This window comes from Halictus rubicundus, chromosome 4 (genome assembly GCF_050948215.1).
Source record: "Halictus rubicundus isolate RS-2024b chromosome 4, iyHalRubi1_principal, whole genome shotgun sequence".
NCBI classification, from domain to species: domain Eukaryota; kingdom Metazoa; phylum Arthropoda; class Insecta; order Hymenoptera; family Halictidae; genus Halictus; species Halictus rubicundus.
Window position 1 is genome coordinate 18913369 of NC_135152.1, and position 24853 is coordinate 18938221.

General features: G+C 36.5%; 1 protein-coding gene across 2 annotated transcripts in view; it reads right to left on the reverse strand.

Moving 5' to 3' along the window:
- Nucleotides 1-784: 784 nt before the first annotated feature.
- Nucleotides 785-24853, reverse strand: part of LOC143353704 (organic cation transporter protein) — a 28935-nt gene continuing 4866 nt past the window's right edge. The window contains exons 2-10 of one of the 2 annotated variants that reach the window (XM_076787214.1): nt 16029-16129; nt 5905-6227; nt 5116-5219; nt 4848-5002; nt 3759-4069; nt 2743-3055; nt 2459-2640; nt 1466-1602; nt 785-984 (exon numbers count right to left, since the gene is read on the reverse strand). In XM_076787214.1, the coding sequence (XP_076643329.1) occupies nt 927-984; nt 1466-1602; nt 2459-2640; nt 2743-3055; nt 3759-4069; nt 4848-5002; nt 5116-5219; nt 5905-6227; nt 16029-16056 (1611 nt within the window). In that variant the 5' untranslated portion in view covers nt 16057-16129 and the 3' untranslated portion in view covers nt 785-926. The remainder of the gene's footprint in view (nt 985-1465; nt 1603-2458; nt 2641-2742; nt 3056-3758; nt 4070-4847; nt 5003-5115; nt 5220-5904; nt 6228-16028; nt 16130-24853) is intronic. The other variant, XM_076787215.1, reaches the window with a different exon arrangement.

Sequence of the window (24853 nt, forward strand, 5' to 3'; positions counted from 1 at the left end):
ATTAATGATTCATTTACTGAGATGAAACGAAATACAAGTGAACTTCGTATAGTAATAAATTCCATTTTGGAACAATGTCAATCTTTTATTGTTAAGAGAAAAAGGGCAAATTTTTAACTTCTCAAACATTTACTTTGTACATACGTGAAGTTTGAAAAAATTTTCTGTTTCCAGATGAATGAATTAAAGTTTTGCAATATTATATAGATTTATAATATTTCTATTAATGCAGCACATTATTGAAATCACTGTAGCTTTGTCGTTTCTTTGAATTAATGCACAGAAATTTGAAAATATATTTTTGAGATATTACAATTAATTGTAAAAAATGCTATACAAAAACATCACATGAGCCAATAAATGCTCGGTAACAGGAGAATACTATTCGAACGTTAGGAAAATTGGGAGTGAATGTTGGGAAATAAAATTTCTCATTTATAAAATATAAGATCTATTTATACATTCGCATATAAATGGCACAAGGCACTTTCATTTCAACTGTCAGTTGGCAGTAGCGAACGCTCTTCACGGTCTTGTAAACTTCGTTATCAAAAATATTTGTCTAACAAATGGAACCTTCTATTAGAATTCTATTCGACTAAAAGAGTGCTCCATCTTTTTTTTCTTCGCGCGAGTGGGTTATTTAAATTCGTTCGGCACAAATGACAAGATAATTGGCTGGAATATGAAATTGATATGTTTCGAGGTATGTACGAAGAGAAAACAGTGTTCTTCGGATGCCATTGAAAATTGTGAATGTAATATAATAAATAAGAACGCGGAATGATCTCAGTATTACTTATATGTACACCTAATTACTCTATGAAAATCAATGTTCTCAATATCGCAATTTCTCTATCGCACTTTGTTTACAATTTTGTTTTATCGAAAACACTCCTTCGCATGACACTTGCTGCAGTCATCGTTTAGAATGTCGCTTCTGCCTCGATGTCCTTCGGTTTTTTCTTTATTTTTTGTGGTTTCCTAAAACAAACAACGAGTTTTAATTAAACGTGCTATAATTGTCTTTAGAAAATTGCAAGAAATATGAGAGATACTGTTTCAGCTTGAGAAATTAATCTTCGGGAGTCGGGGGCCCATTTTGTGGCAGATTTACAAACGTTTTCTCCAAATTCCAATTTTAAATTTAATGAGATATTATTATAGTAACATCTATTGAATGCCATTCGGTATTTGTTACAATGATCGATGCCTCTTCTAACATCGATTAATTATTTTGATGAGGGCGATTATAAAAAACTTTCATAACTTTTTCGATCCCTGATTCAAATCAATAGTTGCTTGTATTGGTTCCAATCAACGTTGAGTTCAAAGAACCAGATTCGAAAGTGTACAAAAACGAATTGATGGATTTGAATGGCTCTAGTCACGGTTGCTATGAAATCGCCACCAAGCGTCCGACTCGCCAGAGCTAAATTACTTCCGGAATTGCGGAAGAACTCACTTTCCAAATTCTTCGCCATCATGAAGTGTTTCCGGAAGCGTACACCCAACAGTCTCCGGCAGTAGGAGACAGAGTGCGGCACCGACGAGCGGCAGTATTCCAAAGAAAGCCGGTGGAAGCCATGTTTGAATGTGATCCTGCAATGAAGCATGGAAATATTAATCGTACAATAGATCCAAAAAACCAATATACATTATACATTAGATTTCCATCCTGAAATCGGACATTTCATATACAACAATCTAATACAGTGTTTACTCGATATATGTCCAAAGCACAGCATCAAAGCACCACGGACATATATCGACCAGGAAATACTATTCTTTGATCCACGTGACAAACTCCTCAGCGACCGAGGTCTCTCGAGCTTCTTGGCCCCTCACGGGGTATTTCCCGCAGTAGTGGGGATAATTCTAGGACTTTTATCGGCTAGACATTTGGTACATATACAGGATTTTCGACTACAGGTGGGAGAAAATTTAAGGAGTGGTTCTCCAAGACACAGTAAGACGAAAATTAAGAATTAAAAAATCGCAATTTCGGAATCATTTTTTAGTTGGAATCAATTAAAAATCCGCCTAAAATCCGGCAACCCGACCAACAGATGTGTACGTTGCTTACGTCACAAAGACGCGCGACAATCACGTATCAAAGGGTTAGGCTTTGACGTCACACACTTTAGCCAATAATTCGGCTTACACTCGCACTTCTGCCGAATACCTGCCAGGTGTCTTCTTGTGAGGCACGTGGAGTATCACGTAACTGTCGCGCGCCTTTAAGACGCACGCAACGTGCACCTCTGTTGGTCGGGTTGCCGCATTTAAGGCGGATTTTTAATTGATTATAACTAAGAAATGAAGTCGAAATCTGAATTTTGTTATTCTTCATTTTCGTCTTATATTATCCCGGAGAACCACCCCTTAAATTTCGTGGGATTTTTGGGGAGTTGTTCGGCAGTCGACGTGTTAATAAACCGATTATACTCCATCTTACCAAGGACACCACGAAAGGGGCCGTGATGGAACCTATTCTCGCACACATGCTGCTGGTGCCCACGCCAATGTTTCTAACAACCGTGGGGAACAGTTCACCGGAAAACAAGTAAACCGTGGTGAAGGAGACTGACATACCGACGATGCCTATACAGACTAGAATCAGTCGAAGCCATGCGATATCTGAAAACAAGACGAAGCATGATTAATGCAAGTTCTCTAATTTGTTATTCAAATTACACCGGTCATTCGTAACCGGAAAGATAAATCTGAAAAACAATTCACCATTCGAGACGACGATCAACAAAAGAGCAGAGACGCCGGTGATCGTGTTGCTGGCGATCAACGTGATTCTTCTACCCAATCTGTTCATTGCCCACCAAGCAACGAAATTTCCAGGTATCTGAATCGCACCGGAAACTGTGAAATTGATGAAAATGTTGCCACCAACTTGACCTATGTATTGAGACATCCCGAATAACCCCATTCCGCAGACGATCCAATTGAAGAAGATCGACAGGGACTTTACTCTCATGTTGGGGGTACGGAAGAGATCCATGAAGGACGCTTTGTGGTCCGATTCTGTGCGCTTGGAATTCTGAAATAACCATTGCTATTTATTGCCAACTAATTGATTTAAAAGAATCTATTTTTCTGTCTAATATACAGAGTGTGGCCGGACGGGTGGCAAAACTGAACAAGGGATGATTCTACATGTTAAAATAAGTGGAAAAAAAGTAATAACATCTTTTCGTTTGACCCTTCGTTTCCGAGAAAACCGATTTTGAAAATGCAACAAATACGCGTGCTATTGGATGGGAATCGTCTAACGTGTCTGATCACGACCGACCAATTCTACTTCCTGCGTATACTAAAGCATGCGAAACCGACGGACCTTTAAACTCGATTTTCTCGAAAACGAGGCGTCAAACCAAAAAAAGTTTGTCCTTTTTTTCAACTTATTTTTACACGTAGAATACATCCCCTGCCCGGTGCTACCACACGTCCGGCCATACCCTGTATATTGCGTTGCTTTTCTATGATTATAGGCTGCCATTTAATTATTATACTATTCGAACTTTCACATTAATTTCGTTTGCGTATAATAATTTCTTTAAAATTACTTATTGATCAAAGGACAATCTAGAAGTTTTTGGACAATCTAGAATTCTCTAGATATTCTTTGGAATTAAAATAACTTCGAGCGAAGAGGATTAATATAGTTTTAAGTGAAAAATGTGAAATTAAATCTATTTTTTCGAGATATTTTAATCTTTTTATAACAGATAGAAAAACATTACCTGATGCAAACAATGTTGCCTAACCAAGTCTGGAATGTCTTTGTTTTCTATCTTATTAATATTAGCGGCCATTTGCAGAACCTTGCAAGCTGCTCGTTGCCTACCAAAAGCTAGCAACCATCTCGGAGATTCAGGTACGATCCACCAGTAGCTCAAAAGTATTATAGAAGGTAGCGTAATCGCGACTTGTAGGTGTTGCCAGTGGCGGAAGAAAAATGCAAGTCCGGCCAGTGACATGTGGCCCAAGCTAAATGGAATTTGATAAAGTACAGTGATGGCTGCCCTCCATTCCGTACCAACGATCTCCATACCTGCGAAAAATTATTCACATTTGAATGAACATTGTTTAAACACAACAAGAAACTAACAGGACTTCCACACTGGAACCGTACATCCATAATAATTTAATTTTGTGCTTTCTTGACGTAAGATAGAAATTGACTTTTGTTTTCACACTAGTAATCAAACTTATACTACATAGATTCTATAGTAGTTATTAAACATTCATTACAAAATTGAACATTTTCACAAAATACAGAAACTTTTCAAAAATATTTTTATATCTAAAATTTAACTACATTTCATAGCGTTTTGACATTTAATTGTTTAATTGTTATTGTCTTTCGGTACTGGCAATCAGTAGACTGCGAATTTTATGCATTTATGTCAAAAATAAGTGCTAAACAAGTTCTGGGACTTTTAACGACTAGACATTTGAAACTTATATAGAGTAAACACTGTATAAGCAAACTTGTTTCTCATTTTTGATTCACAAAACAGTGGAGAAAAATCATCATGAGGTTTCAATTTATAGCATTTATTAGGCAAAATGTATCTTCAGTTTCCCACCCGTTGTGCAAAAATATCGTAGAAAGGAGAAGCTTCAAGCGTTAAAATAAGTTTAAATTCATTTCTGTTTTGTTTTTTACAAGAGCACAACAGGTTAAATACTGACAATTTTTCCAAAATCGGTCATTTAATTTTCAAATAGTTTTTGGATTCACTGTATACGAACTTTCGTATAATTCAAGTATAATACCGCGTTATTCGAGGGTTGCCAGTGGTTGGTAAAAAATGAGTATTACTTACAAATGACATAACTAGTAACCATCGTACCACCGGTGGCTAAGGCACTGAGTAATTTCATCAGCAACAGCGCCGGAAACCACGGCACGACTGCGCAGCCGATACCGGAAATCAGCTGGAGAATCACGGATACCATCAGCGGCATCTTTCTACCATATCTATGGCAGACAACAAATGCATATTAATTTCATCAAATACTCCAATAGCGGTACTATCGAATATATTTCTCAGAATCGACTGATTACACGTAAGGTATCAATATTGTCTGTACCTATCTGCTAGATTGCCAAATATAATATTGCCCAAAAGCACGCCGAACATCAAAATAGATTGCTGGATATTGGCGTAATGCGTTCGACTGCATACTAAGTTCCACTGAAATAATGTAATAATAAACAAAAATGTATTTACAACTGTCCACACATGCGAAAACGGGAACGTTCAAAGGAAACTGTTACAATAAATTTCCATCTGTTTACATAAAACTCTCTTACCATATATCCATGCAACTATTTTTACAATAAGATCTTTGAAAACGGAAAGAAAGTAAAAAGAAAAAACGTAGAACAAGAAGCTTGTGACAATTGTAATTTATGTTACAATGATGTCCTCGTTCGTGAATTAGAATAAACAAATTTACTAATACTTGCAATGCTTGACAATCACTAAGTAAGTCTAACTACTTGAACATATTGAGTGTGTTCTGTCTCACAATCTACTGATAACACAATAAATAGAAAGTACGTGACTAAGAAAACATATACTGACCGGACGGTTACACTTACCCAACCGTAGTCCGTAACATTTATTTATTTATTTATTTATTTAATGGTTTCATTGTAATATCCAGTTCGTGAGCGATTTCGTTCGTCGAATAAACAATATTCCCGCGTACTATTCACGCGCGTGGTAAATTTATGAAAAAAGTGTCAAACGAAAAATCATATTAAGATTAATATGTTTATTAACTCCGTCACTGGAATTTTAAGTTATTGATTACCGCCGTTCTCCGCCACGAGCCACACCGACGAAACGGAGGGCGATCAATGACAACAATTACCTGCGATATAATCGTCTCGGAAAACGTGCTCTTGTCGTACTCCCACTCGGTGCACTCCGTCATCGTACCATTGACATTGACTAAGCACTGGTTAGACGATTCCGTGTGAGCTGGCGCGGTACAGTTGTACTCTTGATGTGGCGCCATGAAGACGATCGCGAGCTGATGCCAAGCAATTGGGAACTTGACCAGCGAGATCGCCAGACACACGTAAATTTGCCATCTGCCAAGGTTCCCGATTGCCTCCTGTACGGCATCGACCTCCTGCTCATTGTCGACTATTTCCTCCTTACCGTTAGACACTGGCTTGCCGTTCACTCCCGCTGAAAAATAGAAAAATTCTTTAAATATACAGTCGACGTAAAAAGTATTCGCACGCCCTTTAAAAACGAATAACTTTTTGAAATGTCAACCGAAAGACTTGATTTTCTTTTTCTTTTGGAGATGTTAGAAGGATTAGTTTACCAGTTAATGTATAAATAATGTCGTTTTTTTTAAACTGCAGAATTGCGAAGAAATAAGTACGATTTTTAAGTTTTTTTTATCTGTGCCTGTAATGAAATTTTAAAACATACCTTTCGTAAGCCTAAGCTAGATATATGTACAAAGTTTTATCCAAATCGGTTGACTCATGAAAAAGCTATTATATTTATATGAAAACGACACAAACGGAAAACCTAAAAATCGTTTTGAAAAAAATTATTCGCTGTCCTTTACTACATTCGGTGTGGATCAAAGAATAGTATCTCCTAGCCGATAGATATGTGAAAATGATGTTTTTATAATATCATGTAAAAAAATTATAAGATTCCAATATGAATTTTTATGTCGTTTATTCTATTATCTTCTCCGATTTTTCCGAACCAATCTTTTATTTTTCCATAGATACAATATATTTTTTGTACATAATGAATATTTTGAACATAATTTAGTGTGTAAGAACAGAACTTGATGTATTAGTTTCCCAGAAGCAATAAATAATCATGCCCACAATCGAACATCGGTTGAGCATCCTTTATTAAAAATGGAGTGTTTTTAATTTTCATGGTGTGCGAAAGTGTGTGAATTACAATGTTTAATATTATACCGGAGGTAAGTTAAAGAGTATTACTGCATAGTAATGCGCAATAGTATCGAGCTCATAGAATCCTCATACGAATCATCGTGGACCTTAGAATCTACATATTCGTGTTCAAGAGATCCGATATGAATCATGCCCGACACAAAAGACCAGTCACGGACTCGAGCTGAACTCGGGAAACTGGAGCGATACTATTCCAATCTCGCTGGATGCGATACATGCTACACCAGACGCAAAAAACAGACTATTCTAGACTCAATGGAGTCAGTAGAAGTCATCTCAGGTTCAATAGATCCGGTACGAATCACTTCGAACTAAAGAGACCAAACGTTTATCATTCTAAATGCAATAAAGTTGATAAAAGTCAATACGACTCGAAAGATCTGTTATCAATCATTCCAAATTCAATAGACTCCGTATAAATGATTTTGGACTTGAGCGAACCTAAACAAATTTTACGCATCACAAGTTTATAGCGATTTTCGATAAAACATTTCATCAAATTCATTGATCACGGGATTATTTGCATCGAATGAATCGAATCTTGAGGCGACTGTACTGGATCCTTGAGTTTCGAGAGGTTTGTGTTGGTTCCCTGAGATCGAGGTGATCTGTTATCACGTGTATTTGAGTGCCGATAGTGTATATCGTTTGTCTGTCAATCAAATTTTTCTCAAATTTTCTAAACATGTGGTGTGTACTACCGAGTTCTCTGAGATTAATAGATTGCAATGAACACCAACATTTTACCGCGTCCAGTTTTATTCAAAAATTTTATTTTCAGTCCTCTATCTTTTAGAAGTATAGTGATTTCTCTATATATGTCGCCAAGGCCTGGACGATAAACGCCGCGGGGTATACCTCGAAGCTCGAGAGGCCTCGGACGCCGAGGTGTGTAACCATAACACGGCTTTCGTATGTCTCCTGGACGATACACGACACTAGCAAAACCCGTGTTGTTGACATATATCGAGAATTCACTGTATACAGATTGATTTAGTGCTGACAGTTTAGAAACTATAACGTATAAATGAATAAATCTTTTTATATGTTTCCGAGATATTAGCAAAAACAGGGTTTTTACCTCCAACTTTGAGGGCTACTTTCACCTCATAGATATGGATCATTGCAGATAAAAAAACATATGTGTCAAATTTTTTTCAACAAACTACATCCTGCAGTTAATAGTTGCAAATCAGCGTTAAAAATACAAACGCGAATACCTATTCCTACCTAGTTAAGGTGCTCGTTTGTTTTTACGGTGACAAAAGACGTGCTTATGGCGCATAGTACTTGTAAATGTCAGTGGGTTGTCATATCCATAAAATTGACCGAGTAGTAATGGCATTGTCGGGCAAAGGAATCATACGGGTCATAAAAAATCAATTTTCACGGTGAACGTTTAGGTCTGCGAAGCCGACTGCGAATAAATATATTGCGGATTTTATGACAATAATGAGCAAATGACATACAAAAACGTTGAAGACAAAAGAATTTAAGAGTACTTTCATATTATTGCCAACTCTTTGAAATGAATAAACAAAAAAGTAAATTTTTACTTGACTTCCACCTCTTGCGATAGATGTGCAAAATGTTTATTCTTAAAATAAGAAAAGTATAAAAATAGAAAACACCAATTCGTAAAATAGTTAATTAACTAGACAATTACACTTTAACTAGGCAACCAAACAATCTTTTCAAATTTATAATTCATAATTATTAGTTACACCAATAACGAAACAAGTAAAAATGAACTTTCCACTGTAACAAACCAGAAAGGAGTCACTTTGACAGCAAACAGAACCAAAACAAGAATGATTGTGAAGGCTAACTCAATCTAATAATTAACAGAGTGGAAGATTGCGATTAATTGTCACATCAACGACTTTGACCTCGTGTCTGTACTATTTCCGAGTGAAGGGTCAGACGCTGTTTCACAATGACCATCGGTACTTCATGTATGCAACATATTTTTCAGATTACTCGGACAAACATTACGCACTTTCAGTGTTATTGAAATCATTTCTTCGTCTCGTTTCATTTCACTAAAATTTTGATGTGACGCAGTGCAAACATAATTGCGTGTACACGCAAACGTTCCCGTGACTCTAAAACGCCAATTAATGAAATCTGTTTAATTTGCGATCAAGAAGAGTTGGCGAATTGCGTAATCGCGGCGCTTAACGTCGTCGCGAATGTCCTACGTCTCTGCGACGTCTCAGATTCGCATAACTCGCTGCTTAAACAGTACACAGTACTGAGCAATGTTTGGCGAAATAAATACTTCAAATACTGAATTTCTTTTGTTCCCTGTTAGACAGTATGTATATTTAAAATCTTTAATTATTATGTATATTAAGAAAAAAAAAAACACAATATTATAAAGTATAATGCATAGTTAAACTAGCAATTTAAATATTTCGTTAACATCTTAAATTCTTTTCAACTTAAATATAACAGTATTTCAAATTGGACGTAAAATTTCATCGAATAAAATACAGTTGCAATAGTGAATCATAATGCACTTTATTGACTTCAGCTCGGAGATCGTTATTCGATAAAATCGAGTTTACTATTTGATTTATTGCGTGGATCATATTTGCAGGTCAACAATGCGAGACACAATGAGTATGATAACAGAATTCATGGTATAATGTGCAACAGACAACTGTCTCCAAAAATGTCAGTCGGAAACGCATTCTAGTTTTAGTTAGTCTAAAAGAATCGATTAATCAACTATGATATTACTATGATATTTGAAAACGAAAATCAAATTTAACATTACTTTTCAATATAAGAAACAATTTTATTGAAAGTGTTTTAAAAATTTTCCAGACGTATGATAATAATAATTATAAAATTAATAATTATAAGATTATTTGTACTCGTCGCCTGTTCTTAAGTTCTTTTCCTTTAAGTAATGCGTTTATTTTTGTTAAACTCTGTGGAACAACAAGAGGCTTCTTCACCCTTCTGGAATGCATTTACATTAACGCGGTCTGCAACCTAGGTAACTTTACAACCCACAGTTAAAGTGATCGTATTGTTGTAATTCGTGTCACGTGCATAGTGATACAGTGCTAGCATAAATTCTCTTCAAGAGTAGTACCGAGATCTTGCCCCTTGCAACCTTGAAGTAACTACAAAAACCAAAAACAGCCGGGGTGGAAAACGCCACTTTAAATATAAAGCACGGTGTTAACACTGCCTGTCAAGTTGGTCACATGTAGGTGCCACTATTCTTCGACTAGGTATAAAAATTATAGTTTACACCGACACTTGGATTAAACCATTTCGATTAATATTTTAAAAATGCAAAAGGCTTAAAGTAGCCGTCACGATGAGTAACTTTAACTTTACAGTTTCGGTTTCGTTAACTATTATGTTGGCCACCAAATCTTTGCATTTTCGTTTTAGTCTATTCATGACATTATGCAAATAAATATGCGAAAAATTTGACCAACCTAATGAATCATTTCGATTCCGAAATTCTTTAGTGTTCACATGTGCCAGTCAACGTGTTAAATAATCGGTGAGATCTTTAGCGTTCACATTTGACAGTCGACGTGTTAAATAATCGGCGAAGTGTTAATAGAAAATGGGGAGGGGGAGGCGTGTATAGTGAAGGCAACGCTGCACACATGCCAAGGAAAAATGTTACAAGGAAAAAGCAGCATCGTCGAGAATGTTTCTCACGAAGGCGTTAAGAGAGAGAAAGAGAGAGAGATTCCTTGAATTTCTAATTACGTATTCACACCATTGTATCCTGGTAGAACCGCGGGCGGTTTGCTTGAGCGATCGCTAATGAGATAGCCGTTAGAGGGGCAGTAAGAACGCGACGTTCGCAATTAAATTGTTTACTTCGGATCGATTACCGTTCATTTGTATTCGCCCCTACTCCGTGACGGGGGACCGTCGACGACGTGAACGACGTTATTCTTGCGCAACAAGTGGGTGTGCGCCGGAAAGAGAAGACCGATTGGTCGGTTGCGTATGCGCTTATCAAACGGCCGCGCTTTGCCACGCTCTTTTACACGTGTTTCGTATGTCAACGGTGTCACGCAAAAACAAGAGTCACGTCACACTCGTGCACACGCGGCGTTCACGATGACGTACGCGTATGCGAAACCTAAACGGAAATGCTTGCTCGAGACATGCTAATCACGGCGCAGGACACGCATTTGGACCAAAGGTCGAACGAAACTGTTCAAATTTTCAATTAGCTCCGGTCACTCACTATTATCGTGTCTGCGTCGAGAAAACTGTTACAAAATCCAATATTAACGCCCAGTGTTAACACTAAACCTACCAAGCATTAACAGTATCTGGTAAATATTGCCTTATAAAAAAGGCAACCCTAAATTTATTGAGATTGTCCGTAATTTTCAATATAATAAATGCTTGGACAAGGAAATCTATTCCACTATTTTCTAAAATAAACTATAAAACCAGTCCTTTTGACCGTGGTAGGTTTAGTGTTTAGTCTACTCGAAAAGAGATTTCACATTGCTTTGCAAAAATGTAAACATTGTCGCGTATGAAATGTCCGATTTTAGAATGCTATCCTTTTAAAATGTTTTGATCAAGAAATTCTATTACAGGTTTATTGTATTAAATTTTATATTAAGAATGAATTTTATTATAATTTAATTTTTTGATGTTTTGGTCTCGAGAAAATCGACTTTGAAGACCCGTCAAGTTTGCGTGCCCAGTGTTGTGACTGATTTTCTCTAGATCCAATATTAACCCTTAACGGTCCGGAAGTATTTCAAGTATACGTCCCACTAAGTCCAAGCTATGTTTCATACGAAGAGAAACTGTAGACTCAACATTTTTATATCAAGTATAGAAAGGAAAATATTTATATTATAAATTTAAATATTTATATTATTAATTAATTTGATTTTTGCCGCCATATACGCGGCATTGGACCCAGTAAGTAAAAGTGCCATGCCGCTTATATGGCGGCATTGGTCCCTTAAGGGTTAATAATTTTTGGGAACAACTACTGATTGTAAGATTATATATTTATTTACGAATTAATAGTTAAAAGCAAAATCTGTTATGTCTGTCTTAAATCTATAAAATTTTCTAATTGGAACTAACTAATGTTTACAGTTTTACTCCATACTGAATATGTCAAAATAAGTCATATAAAACTGTCAAAACTGAAGGCATTCTGTGTTCTCATTAATACGTCATTATTAACGAAGTTCCAAAGTTCCACATTTTGTTTTTTTTTTTGCTTTTTTTCTTAATGAAATAACATCACCATGCCGAAAACAATTTACATGATTCAACTCTATCATTAAAAAGAAAGAATATTCTCCAGTTATGAAATTCTCTGACATCGACGAGGTTAACGTCAACATGAACTTGCATTTATTGTTCGTCTGTCTGCTGTGTAAACTGAACCGGTTGAACTTTCCATTAACGAACTTTGTCCGGATAAAATTGAACAAAGTTCCCCGTTGAATTACTCTGGCCTAAATAATTAAAATGCAACATGTGAAATGCAAACTTTTCGTACACTCTCAATATCATAATATTTGTATAATTTTATTTTTGAAATCAAGATGTATATTTTCTATTTATGAAAGAAAACGATTAAATTCCCCTTTTGGAAGATACTAGCTCGTATGAATATATTCAATTTTATTTTATTATTAAATTTCAGTAGTCGTGTGTACATTTGTTTTATTTTGATATGTTCAAAATAATTATCCTCGCCCTTCTTTAATTTACTGAGTTCTTATCTATTTTTAACAAAACTAAAATAAATTTAATAAATATTGTTATTTCATTATTGACTTATCAAAATTATTAAAAGAAAATATTCGTTTTCATTTAATTCCTATTTTTTGTAATTGATTTGGAACATTTGTATTTCCTAAGCTGTACAGCAGATTCAATACGTGTCGTAAAAGATTGAGATGTATTATTGATTGATCTAGTTATAAATTTCTCAAAAAATTTCGTGGTACGCAATTATGACGATCTACGATCAGATTAATAAATAAGTTAACGTTCAAATATATTTGTTCCAATGTAAGCATAGTGTTTGATGTAGAAGTTCGGCTCAAAGTCCATTCGTATTCATATCATTAATATTACTCGGCCACGTGTTATTCATTACAGACTCCTTTTTTCTGGTTGTTGCCGGTTTTGTTTAGTGATTCGTCGTCGTTATTATTCGTGCAGACAACTGCAGATTACGTAGGAAGCATTTGCATTTCTAGTTGTATACACTGCAGACGCAATACAAGGTCAAAACCTTGGAATGCATTGGCCACAAATATCGATTAATTCATTAAGCATTATCAATACAGCAACGAGTAATGAATCTCAAAGCAAAGGAGTAACAAAAAGTTTCAAGGAGAGTCAATTAGAAATCATTTTCGCAAATCTATAATAAAGAGATCGTTCAAGTAGGACATGTTTATATCCATAATCAATCATTCTACTATCTAACCGCTATTATCCAGTTAGAAGACTTTAATAATCCATATTTCATTTAAGTCATTTATAACCAAACATTTACGAATGCGGAATACTTTCTATTGTGAGTTGTGTGAGTTTTTTCACTGACTTCAAATTGTAAGGTTGGCACTGTCATACAACGAGGATTCATTGTAGTTGTTAGAACGCACATAAAAGTTAAAATTTGTTCGACAGTGGTAGTTGTCGTGTCAACGAATAAGAAACATAGTACATAAATATTCAATAAAGTCAATAATAAAATGACTGGGAAAGCTAATTAGATAAATGGTAGCCTCGGGTGTTACTTAGATCAATTAGTACCATGGAACTACATAGAATAGACTATAAAAAAAAAATTCTGTCTTGCCTGACGCCAAGAAATCATTATTAGTTATTGTCATTGATGTAACCACGAATGTACACGCGCTTTCACATTTTCTGTTTAACTGGTAATGTTTCGCGCGATAAACGCTGGCGTTAATGATTAACAAGCTCTGACGCAATTGAACGTACGCAAATGTGAATACTATTCCGTGAAAATACAACGCATGCACAATCGAGATGTACGAATTCGTAGAAACAATTCATCTGATGTCGCAACAAAAAAAACATCTCCTTTCAAATTGCGAAGGAAAATCCGGTATAAGTAAAAACAGTTTTAACGATTGGCGCAATCAATAGCAAAAAAGAAAAACACGTTAGATCTTCCTGCTATTAAATTGCTTATCGGACATATCGTTGGCTTCGCGCGCCTTATTATCAAGAGGAAAAGGAGTTATGATTTACATGATAATTAGGAAGGAAGCGACTGATTGACAACGGCGATGGGAATCACACTGAAAATAGCGATAAATCTTCCCACATTCGCGAGCTGTTAGTGAAAACAATGATTATGAAAGCGTTTGGAATAAAATGCCGCGGAGATGCAATAAAAACAATGAATCTTCAGTTCTTGGAACAACAGCGAGTGTTCCACAAAAGCGTAACTTAAAAACCTTGTCCTGCACAATTTATCATTTTTACTCCCGGCGTGTTGATAGTATAAGAAACTCAATTACCGTGGGAATACCAATTACTATGCCTGTATTAGTAATACATATTTTTAAATTTAATATCCCTTGTTTAACATAGACCTACAAAATGCATATTTTAAATTTTGTTATGAACTCGAATGAAAAAGTTCTAAAGAGTGCCTTCCTTATTTTTTTGTGTAACGACTAGAAATTTTTCAGAATCTTTTTTGCACGTCATCCAGCAAACCTTCTAATGACTAAAAAAAAGTGAGGTTGTTTGATCCTATTTTAAAAAAGTTAGTTTGAAAGTGAGTTTCGTGACTCACCGTATATACAAAAAAAAAAAAAAAAAAATAAACGCCTCCTTTGAAAAAGAATATTTCACACAAGTTTGTACACATGCAAATATATAGTAAAATAAAGAAGTGAGAGGGGCCAGTACATTAGAGTTCAGCAAGTGAGACCTTAAGGGACTAGAGGCAGTGTGATCCGGTGTCTCCTTAATTTCCAAAAGAGTTGTCACAGCTCGTACGAGTAAAAGAACTCGCCAGTCGGTTTAATTGTAAAAAGATCAGCCGTCTAAAAATATTTCCTAGGCTTTACGGCGAGGAATCTCGAAGGACGCAGACAGCTACTGAAGCAGAAGCTCTTAGCACGAGAGTTTCTTGGAAAATTGGCAGCAGGATTCTTCGATAATGCGCCCGAACCGTATTATCTTTTATTACGTTTAAGTATAGCAAGTGACGAGGAGGGGGAACCAGTTTTGAACAAAAAAGGTGATCGACAGTTCATGCAAGCCGTGAAATATACAGTAACCTCGAGACAGTGGAAACCAGCCTTCGATCACCTGTACGCAACCTCAGCAGCTACCTTCTTGGAAGGCTCGTAAGGCCAACGCGTATTGCCGGTTTTTCCAGAAGCAAAGGCTTCCCTTGTTTTCGACGTACGTACGTGTGTACGCGCGCGCGCGCGCGCACACAGTATAGTTCGCAAAGGGAACGATCGTTGTCATGCGAGAAATGTAGCGAGTTTTGTTTCATTGATTAAGTCGTCTTGCACGCAAATAAATCTTCTAGGCAAGGACAAGCGGCCTCCGATCGGTGACCTAATGAAATTGCAAAAGTGACCTACTTCGAGCGCAGCAATTGTTGCACGGCAAGAATGTACAATAGACGCCGACGGGTACAAGCGAGAGAAAAAAGTTTTGTCTCTCGCTTTCGAGCTCGAGGTTCCTGAAAATTTGATCTTCGCAAGAAATTTCGTGTTTCTACCTAACATGGCGAAAACTGATAAAGAGGCTACGGAATTTACAGACGATAAATTTATAACGAATCGGAAACGTACCAATTTTTATCAACTCGTGCTATCAGATTTTTTAATAAATTTTCTTTTCATTTCTACAATTCTGTACAGAGAAAGTAGACTACCTATTCGGACTATCTGTTCAGAAAGTAGACACGTGTCGATAAGTTTGGAGCTTGGTTATTCTGAATTTCAAAACGAGGATCATTATCAAAGATTAATACTAAATAGACAGTAAATAGACATACCATAATTGTTGGTTTGCGTATTCTTCATATCACTGCCTGGTCGTGCAGCTATTTCGTTTCTTTGCGATACGTTCACGTTTTATTTTGCGTTAATGTGTTATCTGCAACATACGAACGATGGAACATATGTGAATCGTTTGTTTAGTTAATGGGTTAATCGGCTTAAGTTACGAATTTCGATAAAAGAAGACTTAGAACTTTCTTAAATTACATTAAAATATACCTCAAAATAAAGTACCCTAAAGATCACTTAATGTAAGATGAAAAGGGTATCTTGTGTAATTCAGCATCTTATATAATTATCAATTTCTCGTTCTTACAGAAAGAAAAGTACTGCTTTTCAGTGAATTCGATTTGTACGCAATTTTTCATGTGTACAGTGATTTCTCTACATATGTCGCCAAGGCCTGGATGATAAACGTCGCGGAATTATCCTCACTATCGCGGAGTATACCCCGTGAGGGGCCACGACGCTCAAAAGGTTTCGGACGTCGAGGAGTGTAAACGTAACAAGGCTCGGGTATGTATTTTGAACGATACACGACGCTGGCAAGACCCGTGTTGTTGACATATATCGAGAATTCACTGTATACTACTTGTAGTCTTACTAATCTACGTCCTCGATCAATTTGTCATGATTATCAAACTTAATCTGTTTAAGTGTTGATTGTGTTGTAAATGAGCGACTGTAAAATACGCAAAATATTTGATCGATCAATTTTATCTTCAAGATCTTAAGGTTAGAGACGTCTATTATATTTATGTCTAACTGAAGAGGAAATTGATTTTAATCTCGACATGTTTATCATCGCCGTACATTCACATACAAAGGTGTAACTTATCTACCGCCTAGTAATCGTCCTGGATCAGCAAAACATTAAAAATATTCACCGGTAATTAAAGCAACAAATTAACTTTATCTTCGATTTCAAACCACCGGCGTGGATATTGGAATTCTGATTATAACGATTTCTGTCCGAAGAAAAAGCAACGAGACGTTATCTTCCTGATTTCAAGGTCACGTAGAAAACTTCCTGCCACCTCTATTCGCGAAGAAACTGTTTTCGAAATAAGAAAATCGCTACCCCCTCTTCTTCTTCTTCATCCGAAATATGACGAAAGCCGGTCCCGAGCCATTGCCTTATATCGAAAGAAAAGTGTGGAAATGACTTCCGACATAGGCCTAGAACTCGCAGGAGTCCGAGGGTTAATGCTTGGTCACAATGGGTTTGATGAATTGATCGCATAAAAAATTAAATCTAATGTGGATAAATATAAACGAATAAATCATTTCTTTATTTCAATAAATTGAATCAAAATATCATTTATCGCTCGAGGAGCACTGATGGTGTGAATCATTTTAAGTCGTTTGAAATACAGTGATTCCTCTATATATGTCGCCAAGACGTTGCGTTTATAATGCAACCACTGAAATGAATGGAAATCAGCAAGAACTTTGTAATATAATAGATTCAGTTTTTTTAATGGACGTTAATCATGTATTCGTAAGAATGGTGAGACTATAGTGAATGTTGCAACTTTATTTCGACGATGTATCGAAAAAAATAAGCAATTTTTACGTCATACTCTTGTGGTACCTTCTAAATAAAGTATTCACAAACTTAGCTTTGTAAAACATTCTTTTCGTATTAAACAAAAGCGCTGATAAAATATCTTCGAAAAAAATGGACGATGGATTGCCAAAAGTGATGGCTTCGAGCTTTAAAATGAGTTCAAGGACAGAAAAAGCCGGGCAGAAGATAAAGGAAACAGAGGAAAAGAGTGAGCACAAAGAAACGTAATTAAAAAAAAAGGAAAAAATTATACCAACAACGAGAGCAAGACAGGAATGAAGAATGTGATGATGAAGAAAATAATGAGCTTTGCCGCCTTGTATGGCTCGATTGACATAATTCCAGCAAGCCGAATGAAAAATGGCTGCAGTGGCTCGGAGTGTAACGACCGAGCTCACGAAGAATGCAATAAACAGCATGATTTATACGTTTACCATAATTTCGAAAGCAAATAATTTGTAATGAAATGTAAGAAGCGTAACTTTTTCAAGTACTCGATTTGTATGTAATTCTTTTTGCAAGAATAAAATTATTGGACGCTCGTAACGCTTTCTCCTGTCTCCATCTCGTATTAATGACTTGCCACGTTGCTTGTCATAAAACGAAAAATGCTTTCTTTCCAATATTTATTTTTCCCATTAATGCTTCAAACATTTGACGTTCCAACGACTATACATTAAAATAGGGACTCTAATACGTACACTAGAATTTGTTTGGATTGCTTTAAAGCCTGGAACAGTAAACAAATTAATGGTGAACAAAAACGACCCAGGTTACCATTTTTAATCGTTCATAACTCGTCGATGAGATTTTCAGCATAACTTGTACGAATCTACGAAACACATTTTCTAAATTTTCGTCACTGGCCTGAACAAAAAAAGTCGTAAAAAGCAATTTTCATCAGTATCTCCCAGATTCCGACTAAACACAATTTTTCCAAAATCCTCCTGGTTTGGCAGAAAAGCTGAAGACATCGTCCAGGAGACATGCCCGAGCCGTGTTATGTTTACTCTCCTCGGCGTCCGAGGACTTTATACCCCGCGGTAGTGGGGATAGTTCCGCGACGTTTATCATCTAGGCCTTGGCGACGTATATAGAAAACCCACCGTATTCGTGAAAAAAGTTATTCTGGTTTGCGGTGTGAGCTATCAATTATGCGTGTGTCAAGAAATGACTGTAGCTAGATCGATCTTTAGTGACACTGGCGAGGTGTCAGGAAAGAATGATTACGTTCGCGCAGCTCGCGGTGCCGATCGCGTTCGCGATCTCGGCGGAGGCGAGAATTGCGATCGAGACAATGCCTGTCTCGTTGGAAGGACAGAATGTTGTTGAACCGCCGAGCCATGACAGAGGGAAAGGAACAGCAAAAGGAAAAGAGGCGCCGCGTCGAGCCGGGAGCGAAGAAAATCGCGAATACATGCGCCGGCGCAACCGTTTCGAGAACCTAGCCGCCGTCGCCAGTTATTACCGCGTGATTACGGTTATGATCTCGAAAGTAACATGCTAATTCGAATAGGCCGAGCCGCCTGGAATTCTCGGGTGGCGTCGACGACCAACCCCGGCCAACAATTTCTGCATTTTTATAGACGCGCTAATGGCGATCCTCGCTTCAAACAAAAGTGCAACCCGCGCCCGCGGAGACGAAGCTTCGCTCGTCCATCGGTTGGCTCGAGGTGCTCGAGAATTGTTACAATCGTTAATAAACGGTGCATTAACGGTGCAAGCCAAGACAGTTAAACATTAGGTGACGCTGAATTACAGCGACACACAGTAATATTCGGACATTTTTAAAAAGACTCTTTTACGGAGCACCAAACCCGTCATAATATCGAACCAAATGACTTCTGAATTTTTTTCGAGATGTTAAAAGGATTAGTTTACCACCGAATGTGAAAGACTTTTTTCGAAAAAATTGCAATCGGTCGAAATCGTGGGGAAAATGTTGAAGGTTACTTTTTACAACTTTTTTATCTGGGCGTGCATTGAAAATTTGAAAGCTGCATTTGGTAATTGTGTGCAATTGTATTTATTCTGAAAATTTAATAATAGTATTTCTTGGTCATAACTCTTCATAACATTTACATTCTAAACTCGGACGTTTCATTTGTAACAACCTAATATTTTAGTACAGGAGTTTGAAAAATCGTATTCTCTTTACGTATGTTTTCCTTAAAGAATAGGGTTTTGGAAATATGTACCATAAAATAGTCCCTTAACTCTTAAAAGTGATGAAGAAATGCAGGTTTAAACAATGAGCAAATACGACTGGAATATATTAGAAAATGCAATCCTTCTCCGAACAATTAGCTTGGTAGAAGAATAGCTAATATTCATTAGCTGCAGTTATAATTACCATACTGGACGATTCTGTGCCTGGCACACTGGTAACGTTAAGTTAGGTACGTATTACCGATAATGAATTCTAGCACCTGTGATCATTTTCTTTCGGCATGCAACGCCGAGACGGTTTCGTGCACCGAGTTCTTATATTTATTATTTACTTCCTGTCTACAATCTAAAACTCGAAAGTGGTGAAATGTTTCCACATAATAAATGAGATAGGTACGAGTTCGGGACGTGTGCGTAATTATACAAGAAGATTAGCAAAAAGAAAACTTCTGTCTTTACCTCACGCTACGATTAACGCAACCAATAATTATTTAGTAGCAAGGAAAAACGCTCAGAAGAGAAACCGGAGATTCTGGTTTGAAATGTATTATATAACAAAATGCCAATCTTTCACGTTGACTGAGAAATAAAATAAAACTGTTTTTCTACGAACTTTTTGCTTAAGAACATTTGAAATTAATAATTATACATACAGTTCAATTATTTGGTCTGTCTATCTAGTGAACACTAAAAATCACTATAAATTACCGCCTACTTTCATTATTATACAGAACGACGAACTCTTATCCTTGTATAATATTTAGATTATGATATGCAAATGTATGTGGAAAGAAAATGTCAACGAGCTTATTACAATCATAGATAACAAAGCGAGAAAACAAGCATAAATCAATAAAACCTTGATGTTTTAATCTTTTTAAAGCACCGAAGAACAATATTTAGCGAATTTGTGTTAATCCACTGGGAATAATTAATTTTATATTAATATAAACGAAAAATATGACGAAAATCGTCCCGATTTTTATGAACATTTATCGTCTCATTTCTTTTCTCGTTAAGTACACTACTTTATTAACACGTTCATTATCTTCCTGTAATCCTCCTAATGCCAGAAACGACGTAATGGAGTTTTTATTTTTGAACGTATTAAATCCGCCGTTAACTGATCTCTATGGCGCTCTTCTCAGTACACTAAGTCGATCAAGATATTGAGAACACTTCAACAAGCGTTTGTCAATGAGTAACAGATCTGAAGTACTCTGTCAACAGATATTGTGACATTATTACTACATTTTAAAAACGGTCGATAGTCATTTTTGACAGAAACTCCAAGTCATATCTCGAGTGCTGCTCAGGCGACGACGGATCTGAAGGTAACAGCCGAAAGATTAAGTTATTCTTTTAAGTCGTACTGCTATGACTGCACTATCTTATTTGCACAGATACGTGTAACAAAATTTACGAAAAAAGGGTACAAACATCGAGATAATTCGTAAAAATGTATTCGATGCTGGTATCATTGATTTTGTAATTCATTTTTATAAACACCGAAAGCTTTCGATAAGTATCCAAACTGTACAAGCATTCCTCCATTACTGGTCTTCGACCATGTTCCACGCGCCAACTACATATCTGTATAATTCTATTTTTCTAAACGCTGTCTCCGTCCGAGCCTAATTGTGGCCGTGCAAGAAACGACACTTCGATAAGGCTGTTCTTATCGCACGAGTTTCGCGACAGAGTGAAGATGACATTAACGAGGGCGAAGTGCCATTCTCGCCGACGCCATTGCACGCATGTATTCGTTCAACTGCGCGTGGAATCGACTCGCCGGAGTTCCATTTGACTTTACAAAAGCCACCAGTGACCTCAAACTTGCGAACGATAACGTGTATCGTGAGCCACGTGTCAGATAAATCCGAAAATCCGGGATCTTCCTTACCGAGACGATGGGAACACGCCATTTTTTTTTTTGCGCAAACTGATGATAGAATTATCGTGTGGAGAACGCGCCTCGGCTAGACAAAACGAAACAGCCGAACGAGTCGGTCGACGATAAAACAATTCGACATGCTGTTGCTTGTTTGGATCAAGCATTAAAACAAGCATTCTACTTTGAATTCACCCGCGACGAGTAGCCGTGAACTTCGCGTCGCTAGCTCGCCGCCGACTGCTAAGTAATGCCATAAGAAAGCATGCTGAATATTTATGAAGCAAGGGTGCTAATATCGAAATATTTAACCACACGCCTCGAAATTAACAACTTTTCGTAATTGTTTAGCAGAAGCGATAGGTTGTTTCAGTGTGAATGAACTTTATGATTCCAGTAATAACAAAATAAAAAAATCTAAAACCGGTCATGCTAAATCAATATAGAATAAAGTTGCATTCGTGGGGAATGTATTATAATAACGTACCGTAATAAAAATTGCCCAGAGTCTAGATAAATCCAATCTTGGCATTTTTATAAGGCGACACGCACCATTCACTTTTAGCGCTCGGTAGACATAGTGTTAAAATCCATGCAACTATAATACATAGAGCAGAACTGTGCAGTGTCTGCCCGTACGGGCAGCGATTTTCTTGCCTTGGGCATATACGGAACGGCGGGCACGAAGCCACGCCTCTGCGGGCAACGCTGCATGGATTTGTCACTCGTATTGTAACAGCGACGTGGCCAGCTACGACTGTGCTGCAGCCTACCTCCACTCCGCTGAGTTACTTGCCCGTAGCTGTGCCCACGGGCATCGGCGGGCACCCTTGCCCGCTAATAGAGCAGCGTCGCCAGATCAAGACTTGTTCCCCCACTCTAATTTCCCTCTCCACCGCGCTATTCCCCACGCTTCCGCCGCGGTCGGGTCACGTGACGCGTTCCGCCTCTGTCGTGATACCCCAGTACTGGCAGAGAGAGGGTAACTTTTTCCCCTCGATTCGTGATCCCTCCCCTCATCTGGCGACGCTGGTGTAGAGTGAGATGAATATGACTTGAATATCTCATTTTGTTTATGGTTGACTAACATTTGTAATATACTGTAAGTAGTGTGGGGGATACTGAAAGAAACCATAGCAATGTTAGTTGTTTTGAAGCATTCGATTGAGTCGCACAACACACAGTCGCACAAAATATACATATATGCGGATATGCATTAAGATAAAATAAATTTAATTTAATTTAAATTAAATTTTAAATTAAATTTTTAATTTAAATTAAATTTTAAATTAAATTTTTAATTTAAAACGATTAAATTTTTTCCATTAAAGTCAGTTAATATATGCATGTTGTATATCTCGTTTTTAATATTCATTGTGCTTTAAAAATAAGTATAATTAGTATAGACACAGTAATAGGCTCCCTTACTCTATATTTCGATCGGATTATTAATGTTGGCGTATTGTAAATTTGAACTTGATTGCGTCAGTCAATCGTATGCTATGCTACATTGACCGTAGAACATTAAAGTTCGAAATTCGTACTGTTGCAAAGTTCTCTAAGCGGCTAAACGGTCATTAGAACATTCGTAAATAGTTACCGATTACTATTGTGAAGGAAACCGAATTTTGAACTTGGATAAATTCAATATACGACACTCTATGGTTATTGTGGCATAATGTATGGACTGACTGATGCAATCGAGTTAAAACTTACGATACATGAACATTAATACTGTTCTTATATAGTCACCTACTCGGTGGAGATACAGTGGAAACAGGGGAAGATTGATGTATTTTTATATTTCCCACATAAAAAAACAAAAGAGAGCATACACTTCAGCATAGGGAGCTCTTTGTAGACTACGTTAGGTTAGTATTGTTTCGAGCGAATTTATCAACCTTTACTTTTACTTTGAAACAACACAAAATACACACTAGTCACCTCGCAGCACACGCACTCTCAGTTGTGCGCCATTGACACTTGATGATAAATACAGTCCACTAGAAATAGAAACATTTTCATACTTTTTTCACCTTCTATGACTCACACAGAGTTAAGTCGGCGTTTGGAGTATGACAGCACCACTACTATCACTGGACAGTATGCACGTACAATAATGATGTTGCATAATTTAAAAATTTCTCTGGTCTTTCCTTCGTTCTGTTCACTGGTTTTTAATCAGACTAGGGTAAGGGACCCAATTACCGCGGGGGTGTCAATTACTGTGCCTATGTTAATTATACTTATTTTTAAAGCATTATGAATATTTAAAAAAAAAGACATATAACATATATATATATATATATATATATATATATATATATAACTGATTTTAATGGAAAGATATTGAATATCTCTTTTTTAATATACATTATGCTTTAAAAATAAGTATAATTAATATACGCACAGTAATTCGGTCCCCTATCCTATATTACTCTTGTTTAGAATTCAGATTAATTTCAGAAAGACTTTCCGATTAATTGTACTTGTACAACTTCTTATCCTGAACTGCGTGCAACTTTAACCTTTTATTTAGAATCGTTAAACCATTAACCTTTCATTTAGTATCGTTATTAAGCATACATATGTGAGCATTATCATTCGTATCGCTTTAATTATTTTGACTTTTCAACTTTTTCTATGTTGCAATGAAATATCTTATCAAATGGGATACATTTTTCCATATCTCTGCGTAAACTCGATTAATTCTAGGAATTCTGGATATATTATAAAAAGACATATTTGCACGTATTTAGGTAAACCATTAGCTAGAATCGAAACCTGAAAATCTAGTTTCAGAAATCGATTATATGTATAGACAGATAAGCTCAACGTAAGAAAATAAACCATTATTAGATCCGTCTCTCTTTCTCTGTACTCTAAACCATATCTTCAATCACTTATTCCAAGTATTCTTTCATTTTTCAATGAATTGCACAGACAGTAATATTCAAGACGGAAATTTTGTATAGTAGCCCCATGTAACCATTATTGGTGCGCAGTGTAACAGTAGAAAATTAGAATAGTATACAGATCAATAAAATCAATAAACAATCAAAAAAGAAGAAAACGGTAAGTAACAAATAAAGTATCGCCCATTTAGTAAGAATTGTTGATCTTCTTCTATGAAGCATCCTAAACCCCTTTATATGGTACATGCGTAATACGATGAATATCAGCACGTGTAA